Raw genomic sequence first — 19,078 nt, 5'->3', positions numbered from 1 at the left:
CTTAATTTGAATATTAAAACAATAGAGATAACTTTATGGAACTTTTAGCAAGTCTGCATTAAAAGGTGAGATTTTCTTCATTCATATGAAGTTTTTATGTCTAGTGTTGTATAACAAAAGGAATAGTATTACTCAGAAGTTCATCTGGAAGTATAAATTATCATGAAAAATTAGTATTTATCTACAATAAGAAATAAAAATATTTCTTAATTACTTTGAGGCAACCTGTTTCTTTTTCTCCTTTTAGCTCAAATTATTATTTTTACTGTCACAATTAGTATTGTAGAGGTTCATTTACTGGAAAGTTCCCAGATAAGAGGGGCATTCACTTCTCTAAAGTCCATCACATTATTGTTAGAGTGCATGCATGGCAAAAGTGGTTAATGTGCCAGGTCCTAACTGAAAGGCCAGAGGTTCAAATCCACCAAAGGAACATAAAAAGAACGACTTGGTACTTTCTTTCCAAAACTTTAGCCACTGAAAACTGTATGGAGCACCTTGTGGAGTTCTACTTTGAAACACCAAGAATCAGAATCAACTTGATGGAAACTGATTAGAGTTTTCTGGGACCATTGTGCTTGGTGAAGTTACAAAATTCAAAGCCAGGAAAAATAACACCACGGTTGTGCACATACTCTCTTCAGTCAGCAGACTTTCTGGTTTGCTGCTTTTACACATTTACATACTTAGAATGGCCCCCATTTCCCGTAATTTTAATCAACTTGGGTAATGTTACCCCAATTTCATTGGTGCTTGGGTGGTATTACCAACAATGAAACGAAGCTGTGCGAGCAGCACTCTTTCTGGACATGAGAACCGTGGCGGGAGTTTTACTTTCCTCCTTCAGGAGAGTCATTGTTAGTTTGTTTTCTTAATTTAGAAACTGAAGTAAAGAGTCTATTTAATCCACTACATTTTATGAGTTATATCTTGAATAATTAAGTTGAGGTCTATGCAATGAGGCCAAAACTAACTTGAATGATCCTTGTGGTTGAATGATCCTAATCTTTTATTACTCCTCAGCACCAGCAGAGAATAATTAGCTGTAAATTCTAATGAGCCTTTTGAAAGCTGGCTTGTCTCTTCCTTTCTCTTTATTGCTGCTCTCGTGAAATAAGGTAATTACTAAAATAGCAATCTCAGACTAATTTAGGGGAGGATTATTTTTCTTTTTGGTTGTGTTTTTTTTAAGATGCTTTTTCAAAAATTTTTAAATTTTTATTTTCATTGATTTTATTTATTATTTTGTGTGTGTGTACCATCAAATCAGATCTAACAGGTACAGGAGGAGATTGCCCCTCCTTCTCCAGCAGAGCATCTGGTGGATTCGAACCGTGTACCTCTGGGATTGCAGTGCAGCTTCTTGCCACTAGGCCACCAGAGCTCCCGTTAAGATGCTTTTGTTTATACTATCAAGAAAGACTTGAGACTTTGATTTCAGAGAGCTAAAAATATATTTTGCCAAATACATATTTGAATTTTAAATCACACTAGAAATTTATTTAGATAGTCTATAAAGAATAAAGTCTATATGGCTTATTGATTTATTACAATTAACAAAATTAGGATCAGATCAGATTCATATTAGAGATTATTATCTTCTTTAGTTTTGTCAACATTTCAGTCTTTATAGACATGAGAAAATCAGTCTCTGAAAGATATATTCACTTCCTCAAATCAGATTAGTTGAAGATATGTATTTTAAGACTTAAAACTCCACACCTTGTTACAAGTTCATAATGTATTGTGAAATTATTTACTATGTATTCAAGAAATGTTGCTGTGTGCCTTTATAGAATGGAAAATTAGATAATATAAATTGACATCAATAACAAATTATGAGAAAAGAAGGGTTTATCCAAGCATTTAAGAAGAAAAACATCTCCAGCAAAAATATCAATCATGAAAGCAAAAACAGTAAGAATTACAAGCTTTATCTTATTGTAATAAGGCATTATTCATATGAATACCAAGAATATAGCCCAAGAGAATGAGAACTGAGGCACAAATGGAGACTTGTACACCAGTGTTCATAGCAGCATTATTCACCATCACAAGAACATGGAAACAACCCAATGTCCAACCAAAATTGAATGGATTGAGAAAATATGGTACATCCACACAATGGAGTACTATACAGGTGTAGGAGCAATGATTGTGTAAATTATTACCTAACTTGAGAGAGACTGGAGAGTATTTTGCTCAGTGAACTAATTCAGTCCCATAATGACAAATACGGTATAAGACCATTATGGTAGAAATAGATAAATACGAAATCATGTGTGAGGATCTTAGGGAATTTGATGGGTGGAGATAGGGATGGGTTAAAGAAATGGAAAAGATCTGGTGTGAAAAACAATGTATACAAACTCTGGAAGTAAAGCAGTATAAAACAAAAAAATTTACATATAAAAAATAGTATCTGAAAGATTTGGCAATATTTTGTTGTTTTAGACCATTCTAAAAATTTCACAAATTAATACATTTTGTTTTCCACATCTTTGTTTCTCTTCTATTTCTCTTTCTTGGGCTCATCTCCTCTTCCTGGTCAATGATTTGGCCACATAAGACACTTGCATTGCAGAAACAAGAGTGAGGTGGGTTACAATACAGAACAGACCTTTTATCCGTGGAGTCCCTGAGTAGTGCAAACAGTTAAGCACTTGATTGCTAGCTGAAAGGGTGGCGATTTGAATCCATCTAGAAGAATCTTGGAAGACAGACCTCAAGACTGCTTGTGAAAGGCCAAAGCTCTGAAAATTTTGCAGAGCATAGCACTGCTCTGACATGTGTAGTTATTAAGAGTTGCAATTGACTCAGTGGGAACTAACAACAAAACTAGCTTTAAAGATTCTTTTGAAGAAGGGGAGGGGTGACAACCTTGAGCCTAGTCGTCTCATTTGTCTCTTCTGAAATCTGATTTTGTTTAAGGTAACATAAAGTATACAAATTAACTTACTATATAATGATGCCTTCCTATTTCCCCTTCTTTTTATGCAACAAATTTCTGTAGCTTATGCCAAGCAGTAATGGATGACTAGTTAAGTCCTTGCCTTAAAGTTGATCTGCTTTTAGTTCGGTTTTGTTCTCCTTCCAGAGCGTTTGTTCCCATTTTAATTGGTGCTATTGAATTTAGAGGAGGAAACTTTAGAGTGGCTTAAAGGAGAGTAATAAAAAGTCACATAAGACTGAAAAAGCATCACGAGGATCTTGGTTGTTCATCCAAGAGAAGAGACAGTCCTGGTGTTAAGCAATAGTTCAAGTCCTCAAAAGAATGTGCTACAGACGGGGCAGATGTCATGCTTAATAGGATTTGAATTATACCTTAAGGTGTGGCCTGACAGTTAACTAATCAATCCATGAATCTCCATTTTCCTGCTGTGGTGCTCACACAAAACACTATGTAGGACTTTTATTTAGTCCTTCCCAGTTAGATCATAACTGATGAAATAACACCAGAATGGCTCTGAATTTGCCAAATGTGGGTGTATCAGAATGCTAACCATGGTTTGTGTGCACATGAAAGTTGGACAAAGAATAAGAAATACCAAAGAAGAACTAATGCCTTTGAATTGTAGTGTTGAGGAAGAGAGTGTTGAGTACAAACCACAGATTACCAAAAGAAGGAACTAATCTACTTACTGCAGAGGGTCAAGGACTACAGCCTTCAGTATGGACTGAGGCTCAATGTCAAGAAGACAAAGATTCTCACCACTGGACCAATTGGTAGCATCAGGATGGATGGCGAAAAGACTGAGATTGTTCACAGCTTCAGTTTGCTCGGCTCCACAGTCAACACTCTTGGCACCAACAGCCAGGAAATCAAAAAACGTATTGCGATGGGAAAGTCTGTGGTTAGGGACCTCTCTAAAGTACTCAAGAGCAACAGTGTCTCTTTGGAGACGAAGGTGCACCTGATACAAGCCATGGTCTTTGCTGGACAATGACTAGGGAGGACAGAAGAATTGACACCTTTGAGATGTGATGCTGGAGAAGAGTATCAAATGTACCATGGACTGCCAAGAAAACAAACAGATTCATCCTAGAGAGGGTTAAACCAGGCTACTCCTTGGAGGCAAGGATTCTGGGGCCTCGTCTGACATACTTTGGACATGTTGCAAGGAGAGACAGGTCTTTGGAGAGGGACATCATGCTGCATAGAGTAGAGGGACAGCGCAGGAGGGGAAGACCCTCTATGAGGTGGATTGATTCAGTGACTGCGGTAATCGGGATGGGTGTGTCAGAGGCAATGCGATTGGCACAGGATAGAGTAGGGTTTAGGGCTGTTGTACATAGGGTTGCTATGAGTCGCAAATGACTTGACGGCACATAACAACAATAACAACAATCTATCTTGGAGAAAGTATGCCCAGGGATTCCTTGAAGGTGAGAATGGTCAAATATCATCTCATATATTCGGGATATATTATCAGGAGGAACATTCATTGCAAAAAGACATCATGCTTGGAAAATTAGAGGACCAGAGAAAAAGATGAATTGACACAGTGACTGTAATGGGCTTGAGCATGGCAGAGTCTGGGAGGATGGCACAGGAGATGGCACTGTTTAGATCAGGGTCACCAGGAATGAAAGTTGACTCAACAGCACCTAACAACACAGTCAAAAAATATTCCAAGACTCAGACTTGAGAACTAGGAATAAGGGGTGCTTCAAGACAATCAGGATAATTTAAGGGCATTGTTATGAGGAAACTGTTATGTATACATATGATCTCAAGTGAGGTATCTGCCTCTGGGTGCAGTAGTTGCCATGTAGTCACTGCTGACTCCTAAGAACCCCTTCTGAGTCAGACTACAATTGGGAACCATACCGTTTGCAACAGCTCATTTTTCAGAAGTAGATCGCCAGCATTTCCTTCCATGGTATCTCTAAGTGACTTTGAACCTCAAACTTGGTTTGTTAACATTTGCACCAGTCAGGGATTCTACCACTCTGGTGGTTGTTGTGTACTGTAGCGTCTGAACCAAACCATAGCTGACCCTCCAGCAGGTTTTCAGAGGCAGTTAATCGCATGGGAGGAGATTGCCCATCCTTCTCCTGTGGAGCACCTGGTGGTCCCAAACCACATGCCTTTGGGATAGGCGTGCAGCTTCTTGCCACTAGGCCACCAGAGTTCCCTCTGGTAGAACTTATTAGAGTGGTTCCTCTGGTGAGAATTTATGTAGGGGATTAGAGCCAGGAAGGCGGCGGGGGGCGGGGGGGGGTAGTGGAGAAAGATTAAATTAAGTTTACTTCTTGTCCAGAGCTTAAGAAAGAAAAAGGAAAAAGTCTAAATTCCAAAATGATATAAAAGGACTTCCTGTAAAAAAATACTGTACGTTTTAGTACTGGAGGAAGACTATCAACAACTTGCATTATGCAGATGACACAACCTTGCTTGGTAAAACTGAGGAGGACCTAAAATATTTACTGTGGAAGGCTAAAGTCTGTGTCATCTTCAACATGAATTGAAGCTCAACATCAAGAAAACAAAGATCCTCACTACTGGGCCAAATGACAGCACCATGATAGGTGGAGAAGAGATTGAGGTTGTTGACAATTTCAACTTGCTTCTGACACTAGCAGTTAAGAAATCCAAAGACAAATTTCACTAGAAAAATCTGCTGTCAGGAACCTCTACAGAGTACTGAGGAGCAAGGATGTCAGTCTAGAGACCAAGCACCTGATCCAAGCCAGGATCTTCACAATTATTTGCTATACATCAGAGAACTGGATGACAGAAGAATTGAAGCCTTTGAGTTGTGGTGCTGGAAAAGAGTATTGAACATACTATAGATTGCTAAGAGAATGAACAAGTCTATCTTTGAGAGGGTAAAACCAAGTTTCTCCTTAGAGGCTAGGATTTTGAAGCCCCATCTTACATACTTTGGGTACGTGGCCAGGAGAGACCAGACCTTGAAGAAAGACATCATGCTTGGAAGGATGGTGGGACAGTGAAAGAGATTAAGACCCCAGATAAGATGGATTGACACAGTAACAGGGGTAATGGGGTTAGGTGTGTTGGAGTCAGACTGGCTCAGGCTAGAAGAGGCTTCCGAGCTGTTGTACATAGAGTTGCTATGAGCTGCAGGTGACTAGATGGCATGGAACAAAATAAAAAAAAAAGTTTTCTTAAAAAGAATATAAAAAACTAGGTATAAACCAAATGTAAAATAAATAAGGCTTTTAAAATTTATAAAATATAATATATAATAAACTCTGAAAGATTTATGTTTTAGGTATTGTTAGATTAGGCTATTAATCATCATACTGAAAAGTATTTAAAATGCTAGAAAAAAATGTTTTAGCAGAGGTAACAAACTTAGATTCTTTTGTTTTCCCTGAAAGGATTTTTCCAATCCTAGAAAAATCTGTACATAGGTTTTGATGGCCTTGAATACTGAGTGAACATAATTGAAAACTTGGCACTGACAATTATAAGTCTAATAAAAGAAGAAATTATAAACTAAAATCTTAAATGACACTTATCAGGCACAATGTGAACTATGAGTGAAATGACCTAGAAAGAAATTTCAATCCATGTTGTAATTATCCAGAATGTCCAAAATGCTTTGAGATTTGACTTGATTCAAGGTGATCCAAGACTAATGTTAATACCTTGTTTCTGACAGAGCTAATCAAAATTTCTCTTTGGAAAAGGGATACCTTATTCAACTTTTATTCCAAATAAAGAAACAACAGGTAATCAAAGATAATGAGGAATACAAGGAAACAAGACATAATAAACAAGATCCAGTAGAGGAAACAGATCTACAAAGGCATCCCATCAGACTTTTCAGTGTTTCTTTGGAAAGATAACCCACAGCTCTTGCAATCTTTTGTTGTTGTTCACTTTCTTCCAGCCACACTATTCTTACTGTTCATTGAACATACCATATATACACTTTTATCCAAGAGATTTGGCATTTGTTCTCTTCCTATGATATTTACATGACTTTCTCCTACCTCCTTCATATCTTCACTGGAATATCTTCCTGACCTATCTTGAAAATGGACTATGTCTTCTAAAGTGACATTTTTGTGTCCTTTCCTTGCTTTATATGTTTGATAACTTTTACCCTATCAATATTGAAAATATATTCTAATATTTGTCTTGCTTCCTTCCCCTGTCAGAATGTAGGCTCTATGATGGCAGGGAATTTTGCCTGTGTTCCATATTTTGTCTTCTGTACATCCTATGAGTTATCAAATAATACACAACTTCATATTCCCAATTCATCAGAGTGCAAGGTAAACTGGTAGAAGGAATAAATTAATGCTTATACTTGGAAAGCTTCAAATAGGGCTTGGCTCATTCTAATCACTTAATATGCTACTTATTTTTACTACTATTAAAAATTTTTAAAAAGAGAGAGAGAAATTTAAAAAAAAATCAGACAAGTAGGTATTTCTATCTAAGATGAATTAGTCAATGTTTGTTTCATCTCATTAATCAACTCATTACCATATGACTACATCATCAGCCTTAGTATATATGCTACATAGTATATACTGTATATATTTTAATACCTGGAAAGTACTTCCAGATACTAAAAAACATCTGGCCAATAATAAAGTAATAATAATATTTTTATATTTGTAAAAAAAATTATGGCATATTTGACAAAAAATGCAAGTTCTACATATGTGTGTGTGCGTAGATATAGATAGATATAGATATATTTAATCAAAGTATTTAATAGAAGTGAATTAATCTTTCACTTTGTAGTTGGATGGCATTTATTTTACTTGTGTGAAAAAAGTATTTCCACACTCCTATTTTACACTATTCCCTATGATACAAGAAAATAAGTAAACCTCCAGACTTTAATTTTTATGACAATGACTTCAACAACAAAAGATTTTGGGAGTGTTAAGAAAATGGAGATGAAGTAGAACCCATGGTGTGAGATCACAGAAATTCTACAAACATACAGTCTATCTTGAACCAATGAGTCTTTCCCAGACAAGGGCCCATACAGGTGACACTCACAGAATTTCCATTTTCAATCCAGGTGATGGTGGGGACAGGGATGCCTGTTGCTGTACAGCGCAGGGTCACAAAGGAGCCAAACGTGGCATTGTGAGACTCAGGAGACCTCAGGATTCTGGCAAAGACTGTTTAGAAGACAAAAGTGGTGAGTTACTTTCTAAACAGAATGCTCAAGCTAAATTATCTTCCAAAAATGTATATCAGATCATAATCTTCTGTGTTTCCCTCTAAGGAGAATATCAAACTCCCCCCTTACCTTTGTTTTAAGGAGAATACCAATCTCCTAACTCTGGTCTATGCTCCTAACCCTTTATGCTGTGACCCTGTATTCCTCACCTCTGCAGGACATGTTCCCAGTTTAGACCTCATTCTGCTGCTTTGTCTACCTAAGATGTTCACGCCACAGATCTTCACATGGCAGCATCCTTGTATCACTGAGTCCTGGTTTAAGTCACACTTCTTCAGAAGGACCTTTCCTCAGAGCTCAACATAAAGCATATCTCTACCTATATTTGCTTTCTGCCATCCACTTTATTGCTTTTACAAATGTTAACACTTTATGAAATTATTCCTTTTATAAGTTATCTATTATCCCTCTTACCAACTGACTGGAAGAGATCCATATTTATTGTCATTCCAAAAAAGGTGACCCGACAGAGTGTGGAAATTATTAAAACAATATTACTAATATCACACACTAGCAAAATCCTGCTGAAGATTATCCAGAAAAGACTTGAACATTGACAGAGAACTACCAAAAATACAGGCTGGGTTTAGAGGAGGTCGTAGCACTAGGGGCATTATTGCCAATGTCAGATGGATCTTGGTAGAAAGCAGAGGGCACCAGAAGAATGTCTATCTGTGTTTCACTGACTATGCAAAGGCATTTGACTGTGTGGATCACAATAAATTGTGACTAACCTTGAGGAAAATGGGGATCTCAGAGCACTTGATTGTGCTTATATGAAACCTATACTTGGAAGAAGCAGTCCTCAATAACAGAGCAAAGAAACACTGCATGGTTCAAAATCAGGAAAGGAGTGCATCAGGGATGCATCCTGTCACCTTTTCAATCTATATGCAGAACAGATCATTCAGGAAGCAGGGCTTTATGAGGAGGAGTGTGGCATCAGAATTGGAGAAAGACTCATCAACAACCTATGATATTCAGATGACACAACCTTGCTTACTGGAACTGAGAAGGACTTGAAGCACTTGCTTCAAAGGTCAAGGGCTATAGTCTTCATTTATGGATTGAAGCGCAACATCAGGAAGACAAAGATTCTCACCACTGGGCCAATTGGCAGCACCATAATAGATGGAGAAGAGATTGAGGTTGTTAACAGTTAAAGCTTCCTCAGATCCACAATCAACACTCTTAACACCAGCAGGCAGGAAATAAAAAAATGAATTGCATTGGGAAAATCTGTTGTCGTGGACCTATCCAGAGTGCTGAAAAGCAATGATGTCAGTCTAGATACAAAGGTGTGCCCTGTCCAGGCCATTTTCTTTTTAATTATTTGTTATGCTTCAGAGAGTTGGACAATGACTAACGATGACAAAGAAGAATAGATACCTTAGAGTGTGGTGCTGGAGAAGAGTCTTGAACATACCATGGGCCACCAAGAAAACAAATAGGTCTTTCTTTGAGAGGGTGAAACCAAGTCTTTCCTTGGAGGCTAGGATTTTAACTCTCTGCCTCACTTACTTTGGGCATGTGGTCAGGAAAGATCAGTCCTTGGAGAAGGACATCATGCTCAGAAGGGTGGACAGACCGCATAGGAGAAGGAGACTCTGGATGAGATGGACTGATACAGTAAGTGGGGTGATGGGGGTTGGTGTGTCAGAGTTAGTGAGACTGGCTCAGAACAGAAAAGAGTTCAGAGCTGCTGTATATAGGGTTGCTATATATTGCAGGCGACTCAATGGCACATAAAAACAATAACATACGATGACAGGTTTGGAAGCCAGGGTGGCATCCACTTTCTAAATATCATGCCTCCAGAATCTCTATGAACTTTGATAAATGTTGATAGTTGTAGAGGGGCTCCAGGTCCTTTGTTCATAAGTTTACTATGAGTCATGCTTAACTTGAAGGCAATCAACAGCAACAACATTATTCCTCCTCTGAGGAACTTGGAGGCATAGTGTAATGTGTTGGGTTGCTACACAGATTTTTGTGGTTTGAACCAGCCAGCTGCTTTGCAGAAGGAAGATGGATTATCTTCGTCTGCAAAGATTTGCAATCTTAGAAACCCAGTGGAAGATGACAGTGAGTTAGTCTGGCTTGATGGGAGTTGTTTTGGATTATCCCACTGCTAGATTGTGAGGTCTCTAAAACTTGGGGATTTGGTTTAGTTTTTCACTGTTATAATAATCACCTAGAAGAGTTGTTTATGCCCAAAGTAAGTACTACTGGATTTTGTTGAACAAATGAAATAATCAACGCTTTATGGCCTCAACTCTATATCAGTATATACGGGCGGGGGGGGTGGGGGGAGTAAAATCTACCAAACTTTTCAGAGAAAAAATATTTCATGTAAAAGAGGGACATGACAAAGAGCAATTTATATTCTTATTGAAACTGAATCTCTAATGATTAAGTAAAAAGACAGTATTTTGGTATAAACAGTAATATTGACAACTGAGATTAAGGATCAGAATGTAAAATAAATTTAAATGGACTCTCAGAATCATTTTGTTGATAAGGAATGCTCAAGCTAAAGACTTTAAAGAGGAACACTAACTAGATTCCCGCTTACATTTTACAGACATGTTAGCTAAAGTTCAGTTTTGAAGGTATGTTATAGATTGAATGGTATCCTTCCAAAATAGAGATGCCATTTATAGTCATTGGACCTATGGATCTGATTGTGTTTAGAAATGGGATTTTTCTTATGTCATTTTAATGGAGTTACACCTGTACAGAATGGATTCTAAGTCTAATCACATCTGACTTAGGAAAAGACCCAAATGAACACAGATACACAGAAGGGAAGCCAGACATCTTGTGGGAACATTGACAAGTCAAAGAACTAAGGAACTGCCAAAATTACTAACAGGGAATGAATCAAAATGCCTGAGGACTTTATTTAGATTTGTTGTCTCAAAAACTGAGGAGGGTGAGGTGGGGTTTCTTTTCTTTAAAGGCTTTCACTTGGTATAAGTCATGGTAGAACAGTACTCAAGAAAAAAACTCTTAACTCAAATATACTGCAATCAAGTTAGTTCCAACTCAGTGACTCTCCATTGGACTTCTAAGGCTGTAATCATAAAGGGGACACTACCCATCTTTCTTCCTCGGAGCTGCTACTGGATTTGAACTGCAAAGGTGTGGCCTTTGGGATAACAGTGCAACTTTCTATGGATGACGCCACTAGAATTCCTCATAACAATATTAAGTAAAGAAAACAAATGCTGTCTAAGATAATACAACTTAGATGTGGGAGAAACCTAGTCTCAAGTTTTCTGAATTCAAAAGCAATGTTCTTTTTTAAATGTTATAAAATCTTTTTGACTGCCTATTATATCATGAATATAATATTTTTTGCTATTGCCTTTTATTTTAAATTTTTGTTTTTATTTTTATTTTCCATTTTTAATTTTATTTACAGTTGACTTTTATTTTCCAGAGATTATCTGAAACATAAAAGATAATATGAATCCTCCGTTAACATAGTGCTTTGAAATTTAGTTCTTTGAGTTAATTGGAATTTGTGAAATTTGAATTCTAAAGGAAAATAGAGGGAGGTATAGTGTATCCTATGAAGCATATAAGCAGGACAATCATCTATCAGATCTAGAACTGTGTAAGATCTTGGTTTGCTTGTTGAATAATTCTTGAACAAGAGATTATATAATTCAGTGAGATACAAAGATATATGATTTGCTTGAAAATCAAATCTGCTTTGCAGATTCAAACTTACTTAATGACTTCTCTTTTCCTACTGAGGGCTCAAAAGGATAGAGTATTTTAGAAATGCAAATGTTGAGCCCAAAATTCAGGAAATGAAAATGCAAGTCAGTACTGTTATTCAAAGCAGCAATGTAAGTGTTATAAAAGATAAAATAATGGGAATAAACGAATGGGCTAAAAAATGCAGTGGAATCTGTCCCAAGAAAATTGTCATTTTTTATCTTCACGTGCCATGGAATCGACTGCAATTCATAGCAACCCCGTATACAATAGATCTGAACCTTGCCCTCTCTTGAAACATCATCATAATTTCCATTATACTCAGTCAAGTCCATTGTTGTCGTCACTGTGTTATTCTATCTCACTGATGGTCTTCTCTTTCACTCTGATGGCAAGAAGCTGTACTGCAATCTCAAAGTAAGTTGTTTAAATCCTCCAGCTGCACCATGGGAGAAGGATGGGTAACCTCCTCCCAAGTGATTTACTGCCTCTGAAAACCTGGTGGAGGGTCAGGTATGAGTTGGTTAAGACTCAGTGACACACCACAATAACTACCTTTCTCAGCATGATATCTTTTTTACAAAGAAAAAATGTAGCCTTTCTTGACAACATGTCCAAAATATGTTTTTAATTAAGGCCTAAACTATAATTACCAATCTATAAGAAATTATATATTGAGAAACACAATAAACAATATCATGAAGATGCAATTAAACTAAAGTCGAAATAGAGTAAACTTAACTGATTAATTTGTTTCTTCAATAATAACAAAAAAGAACTTCAGGGGAAAATTAAATGGATGAGAGAATCCTTAAAGATTGTTGTTTTGTTAGGTATAATTTTGTTGAGTACAACTCATAGTGGCTCTATGAACAACATATCTGAACCTCTGTGCCATTCTCACCAACTATGATATTAGTGAGCCTATCACCCATCTAAGGAGTTCTGGTGGTCTAATTCATAGGGAGTAGAGATGCTAAGCAAAAGCTCCCACTTCTCTGCTTTTCAAATCCATCAGTGCCACCTTGGGAGAAATGTGGGCTATCTCCTTTTATGTGATAGATCTGCAGCCTCAGAAACGTACTGGAGAGTTAACTATGAATCAGTTCCAACTCAATGGCAATGAGGGATGAGTACCATCCATCTCTAATGTGTGCTGCTTTTGTGGATCTTACGCCAATAAATAGGAACTCAGGTAGTGTAGTTCATAGGGAGTTGTGCTTCTAACCCAAAAGGGGTGCACCCTCTGCCCATTCAAATCCACCAGAGGCTCCATTGAGACAAGATGAGCAAGGTCCTCCCATGTGATTCCACAAACCTGCTCGAAGGACAGTTATGCATTAGTTCTGCCTCCATTTCCATGACTTTGATTTTGACAATCCAACAAATAAAATGCTAAGTGATATTTTAATAATGAAACAGACCTTGCAGTAAAGGGCACTAAGAAAGTAGGGTTAAATGAGTGTGATGTGGGATAATAAAATGATAATGTGGTTATGCTTTAGAAGGAAAATACATTCTTGCATTAAAATATCCACGAATGAAGTCATTTAACATTTCACATTTTCTTTAAAATTTAATAAGCAAAAAAATTAGAAAGGGATAGAGAAGAAATGGCAGGATGTTAATAATTATTACTGTAGAGTAATGGAAACATGGGCACTTATTGTATTAGTCTGTCAACATTTTTTAAAATAAAAAATTGTATCAGGAAAGGACTGCATCAAGGATGTATCCTGTCTCCATACCTTTTCATTCTATATGTGGAATAGATCATTCAAAGGCTGGGCTTTATGAGGAGGAATGTGACATCAGAATTGGAGGAAGACCCATTAGCAACCTGTGATATGCAGATGACACAATCTTGCTTTCCCAAACTGAGGAGGAAATAACATGCTTGCTGCAGAAAGTCGAGGACTCTTCAATGTAGTCACAATGTGGATTGAAGCTCAACATCAAGAAGACAAAGACTCTCACCAATGGCCCAATTGTCCACCCGCACCATGATAGATGGAGAAGAGATGGAGGTTAACAATTTCAGTTTGCTCAAGTCCACAATCAATACTCTTGGTACCAGTAGTCAGGAAATCAAAAGATGAATTGGGAAAATCTGTTGCGAGGGACCTCTCCAGAGTACTGAGAAGCAACTATGACAGTCTAGAGAATAAGGTGCACATGATCCAAGCCATGGTCTTTGCAGTTACTTGCATCAGAAAGCTGGACAATGACTAAGGTTGACAGGAGAAGAATCAACGCTTTGGAGTTGTGGCACTGAAGAAGAGTGTTGAACATGCCATGGACAGCCAAGAGAGCAAACAAGTCTGTCTTGGAGAGAATGAAAACAAGTTTCTCTTTGGAGGGAAGGATTTTGAAGCTCCATCTCACATACATTGGGCATGTGACCAGGAGGGACCAGTCCTTGAAGAAGGACTTCATGCTTAGAAGGGTGGAGGGACAGCATAGGAAAGGAAGACTGGGTGAGATGGATTGACGCAGTAACTAGGAAAATGCGGGTAGGTGTGTCAGAGTCAGTGAGACTGGCTCAGGACAGGGCAGGCTTCAGAGCTTTTGTATTTAGAGTTGCTATGAGTCACAGGCGACTTGAGGGCACATAACCACCACAACAACATAACAATATTAAGATAGGGAAAAAAATTTCAGCTGAGTCTACCTAAAACAACCAGGATGAAAGTAGAAAGAAAAGGAAAACCTAGACTCATACTTTACAGTATGGTAAAGCATAAATTAGGTGCAAGGTGACATAAAGAATTTGTGCTCAATTAGTAAGTGAAAATTTGGCATTTTGGACCCACACAGGGATGTCAGGGAAACACTGTGGAGCAGTTGTACTGTATAACAACTGGGATCACCATGAATCAGAACCCATTTGACAGGAAGGAAAGCTGGAATACTCCTTGGAGGCAAAGATGAAGAGGCTTCATCTCCACACTGTGGTCATGTTGTTAGGTGAGGCTATCCCTTCAAGCATGAGCTTGTAAAGGTGGAGGGCAAGTGAATGAGAGGAGGACCCTCATTGAGATGGATTGTCACAGTGACTTCAGCAATGGGCTCACGTGTGTCAGAGGTGGTGAAGATGGCAAGGATAGGGCAGGGTACAGATCGGTTCATAGAGTTTCTGTAAGTTGTAGTCAACCAGTAACACCTAACAACAATGGAAAATTAAGAAAACTGAGGGAAGCATGTTCCTGAGGAGAATTGCTTGGTAAAGATTTCATGCTTAAACTTTACAGTTGAGCAGAGGGAGCACTGATTCTTGAGATCACACCTGAGGAGAATGGCAAGTGCAGAGGACAAAGGAGCAGTTCAAGTCTGAAATTAACTGACACTTTTCCTTGATGCACACTACTCTTTTTTCAGGCAAAGGAATAGGGACCAGAGGAATATATTAGCCTATTATAAACCCTGTTTCTGAGCAATTATTTCAGAGATCAAAATGAGGGTTCATGGGGCTCATTTTCTCTTGCTCTTCTTTCTTCCTCCCTCCCTCCCTCCTTCTCATCTTTTTCTTTTATTTCAGTCATTTACTTTCTTTTACTCTCTCTTTCTGTTTCTGGCTTCTCTTAAATAGGTTATAGTATTTAATCCAGCAATTACTAATAGGAATGAATTGAGGGGAAGAGGAATTTAAAAGGACAAAGTGGAATGATTTCACTAGAATTTAGTTGTAAGCCAGAAAACTATCTCAGACACCTTGTCTGAGATATTAAGATAAGAATGTTTGAAATCATATCAATCCAAGATTTGTTTCCTGAGTAAAACTGTATAACTTGAGATCTTGTGGATTTTACCCCAAAATTATAAAAATGTAGGTTAGGTTAGAAGGTACACCATTTGGGCAGGATGAAAAGTATATTGAAGGAAAACAAAAAAAAAATTCTTGTTCTACCATAGGACTTCCCAAACACACTGAATTTCCAGGCACTTTCATCTGTGCATATTCCATAACTTAATTTGGTTTGATTTGCTTTTATGTGGATCAATTACTCCTTGGGCTTTTGAAATAAAAACCTAAGCTGGCTCTTGACATCTTAACATTTCTCCAAATAATGTAGCTCAAAAAAACCCCCCTAAATAAATCTGCAGTCACAGAGTAACTTTCTACTCCAACATGTGTGAGAATTATACTTTCCTGCTCATTTATTTCATTACATTTATTACATATCCATAGTTGGGAAGACCAAGTTGAAACATTTCCGTTTACACAGTATTTTCTTAAGAAGTGTAAATGTCCAATAAGTATATTATAGAATAAAGCACACCTCTAAAATAATCCTGTTAAATATTATGAATGAATTTTTCTGTATATGCCAGTTATTTCCTAACAAAATTATATCATGTACAGGTGTGTAAAGGGTCAGTAATAACTAATTAAATACAATTGGATAGAATATGTTTTAAAAGAAGCAACATTAAAAATACCTTTAGCATCTTGCTCAGGTTCACTTTCTTCTATTAATAGAAACAAAATAGAACAAACAAAAAACACACAAACAAAAACAACATATCATGAAAAGGAAAACCATGGACCACAGAAAGCTCAAGCATGCAACATTTACTAAATTTACTAATCTTAAGAAGAGAACATTAATGAAAATCTTGTTTCTCTCATTACAGTCAGGAATAAATGCAGTCAGGGGAAACTACTGGCCTTATAAAAGCAAACTATTATGTTACAGAAGATTTCAAATCATTACTTTTAGTCAGGCAGCATTACACAAAAAAATATTAACAGCGTACCCAACAACATAGATCATTCATGCATTTTTATTTGACTGTTGACAATTACCCTTTCTTTCAAGGTGGCATTCTGCCTCCTATGCTGATAAATTGCGTTCTCCCTTGCAGCTTGGCTTCTCCTCTTACGAGGCCCTGCTGTGAAGTCAGTGATGTTGAATCTGGGATCTCAGCTATCATTTCTATGGCAATAGACTTGTGTTGTGGTAAACAGAGGATTAGGGGGTTTCTGCAGAATGGAACTACCAACAACACAGATCTGTTCCCCACTATCAGCAGTCAAGAAAGCAACTCAATATCTTCTGGGAAAGTACTGAGGAAGCAAACCCCAAAGGAAAATGCAAATGTCTAAATAAAAAGAATTTAGAACAATTCCTTAAAAAGTACAAAAAGTCAAGTTAAAATAGTTCACATAATCCTATCAGATGTAGACCTCACACAGGGCTCTTTTTTTCTTTGAAAGCTTCTTTGTCCCTATTGACCTCCCTTAGAATTAATAAGAAGTCAACTGGAATATAGTTCAAAATAACAGAGCTATTAACCCCTTTTCTCGGTAAGCATGCATTTACAGTGTTCTTCTCAAATTAGAATTCTTTCCTCGCACATGTTTTACATAATTTCATTTAGCATTCACTGTATCTTTGCAATGGAGCAAAAGGATTATTATTCCACTCATCTTCCAGAAAAAAAAAAATCTAAGACTTGGATATTTGCCACAGGTTCAGGACCAGGAATCTCTCCCAGTTCTTCATTTAAGAGATCTCTTGTTTTAGTCAAGTATCATATTGAAACGGCCTTGTTTTTGCACATACTATTAAATATTCATAAACTTAAATGAATTTAAATTTTCTAGTTTGATTTTACTCTATCTGAACTTTCCTTGTTCTTACCAGTCAAATCAAAGTGAAAGATTACTTAATATTTATAAATTACATGTGGTTTCTTTTTTTTATTTTGGGGGTTTTTTAATGGTTAAAGGGAGATTTAGAAGAGTACCTCTGGAAAATGGAACTATTTTTTAAAATAATATGACTATGCCTGATATCGGGATGATACATCCTGATGTACTCCTTTCTTGACTTTGAACCATGCAGTGTTTCCTTGCTCTGTTCTAAGGACTGCATCTTGGTCCAAGTATAGGTTTCGTATAAGCACTATCAAGTGTTCTGGGATTCCCATATTTCTCAAGGTTAGTCACAATTTGTTGTGATCCATACAGTTAAATGCCTTTGCATAGTCAATGAAACACAGACAGACTTTCTTCTGGTCCACTCAGCTTTCTGCCAAGATCCATCTCCAGCTTGTATTTCTGTTAGTTCTCTGTCAATGTACTGTTCAAGTATTTTCTAGAAAATCTTCAGCAGGATTTTGCTAGTGTGAAATTAGTAATATTGTTCGATAATTTCCACAGTCTGTTGGGTCACCTTTTTTTTTGAATTGGAATAAGTATGGATCTTTTCCAGTCAGCTGGCCAAGTAATTGTCCTCCAGATTTCTTGGCACAACTTGGTGACCACATGCAGGGCAGCATCTGTTTGCTGAAATATGTCAAATGGTATTCCATCAATTCCTGGGGCTTCATTTTTTTTCCAAGTCCTTCAGAGCAGCCTGCACTTCCTCCTTCATCACCATTGCCTCTTGATCATATTTAGTTTTTTTAAATACTTCTGTGTCAGCCAATTCTTGTTGGTACAATGACTGTATACTCCTCCCATCTTCTTTTAATACTTTCTGAATCATTCAATATTTTATCCATAGCATCCTTAAGCATTGCAACTTGTGGCTTGAGTTTATTCTTTAGTTCTTACAATTTAAGAAATACTGAGCAAGTTCAGCCTTTTGATTTTCTGACTCCAGCGCTCCTTGCACATTTCATTATAATATTTTGCCTTGTCTTCCTGAGCAGCCCTTTGAAGTCTTCTATTCAGCTCCTTAATTTCTTGATTTTTTCCCCCTTTCTTCTGTATGCTCTAGTGCAATATTCAGAGTCTCTTAAGACATCCATTTTGGTCTTTTCTTCTTCTTTCTTCTTTGTAATGACTTTGCATTCTTCATCAAAGATCCTCTTGATATCTTCCCACAGCTCATCTGGTCATTATGAGGAGAAGTGTGGCATCAAGATTGGAGGAAGACTCATTAAAAATCTGTGCTATGCAGATGACACAACCTTGCTTGCTGAAACTAAAGAAGACCTGAAGCACTTGCTGCAAAAGGTCAAGGACTGTAGTTTTCAATATGGATTGAAGCTCAACATCGAGAAGACAAAGATTGTTACTACTGGGCCAATTGGCAGCACCATGATAGATGGAGAAGAGATTGAGGTTGTTGGCAATTACAGCTTGCTCAGACTCATAGTCAACACTCTTAACACCAGAAGTCAGAAAATCAAAAGATTAATTGTTTTGGGAAAAATCT

General features: G+C 37.3%; 1 protein-coding gene across 6 annotated transcripts in view; it reads right to left on the bottom strand.

The window, feature by feature from the left end:
• Window positions 1-19,078, bottom strand: part of MUSK (muscle, skeletal, receptor tyrosine kinase) — a 130,486-nt gene that overhangs the window by 56,810 nt on the left and 54,598 nt on the right. For 3 of the 6 annotated variants that reach the window (XM_006886934.1, XM_006886930.1, XM_006886931.1), the window contains exons 6-7: window positions 16,350-16,379; window positions 7,994-8,118 (exon numbers count right to left, since the gene is read on the bottom strand). In XM_006886934.1, the coding sequence (XP_006886996.1) occupies window positions 7,994-8,118; window positions 16,350-16,379 (155 nt within the window). The remainder of the gene's footprint in view (window positions 1-7,993; window positions 8,119-16,349; window positions 16,380-19,078) is intronic. The other 3 variants (XM_006886932.1, XM_006886935.1, XM_006886933.1) reach the window with 1 other exon arrangement.

This window comes from Elephantulus edwardii, unplaced genomic scaffold (assembly GCF_000299155.1).
Source record: "Elephantulus edwardii isolate Elephantulus edwardi_28Jun2011 unplaced genomic scaffold, EleEdw1.0 scaffold00052, whole genome shotgun sequence".
NCBI lineage: Eukaryota > Metazoa > Chordata > Mammalia > Macroscelidea > Macroscelididae > Elephantulus > Elephantulus edwardii.
The sequence above is the reverse complement of the archived record's forward strand: the minus strand, read 5'-3'. Positions and strand labels throughout refer to the sequence as shown.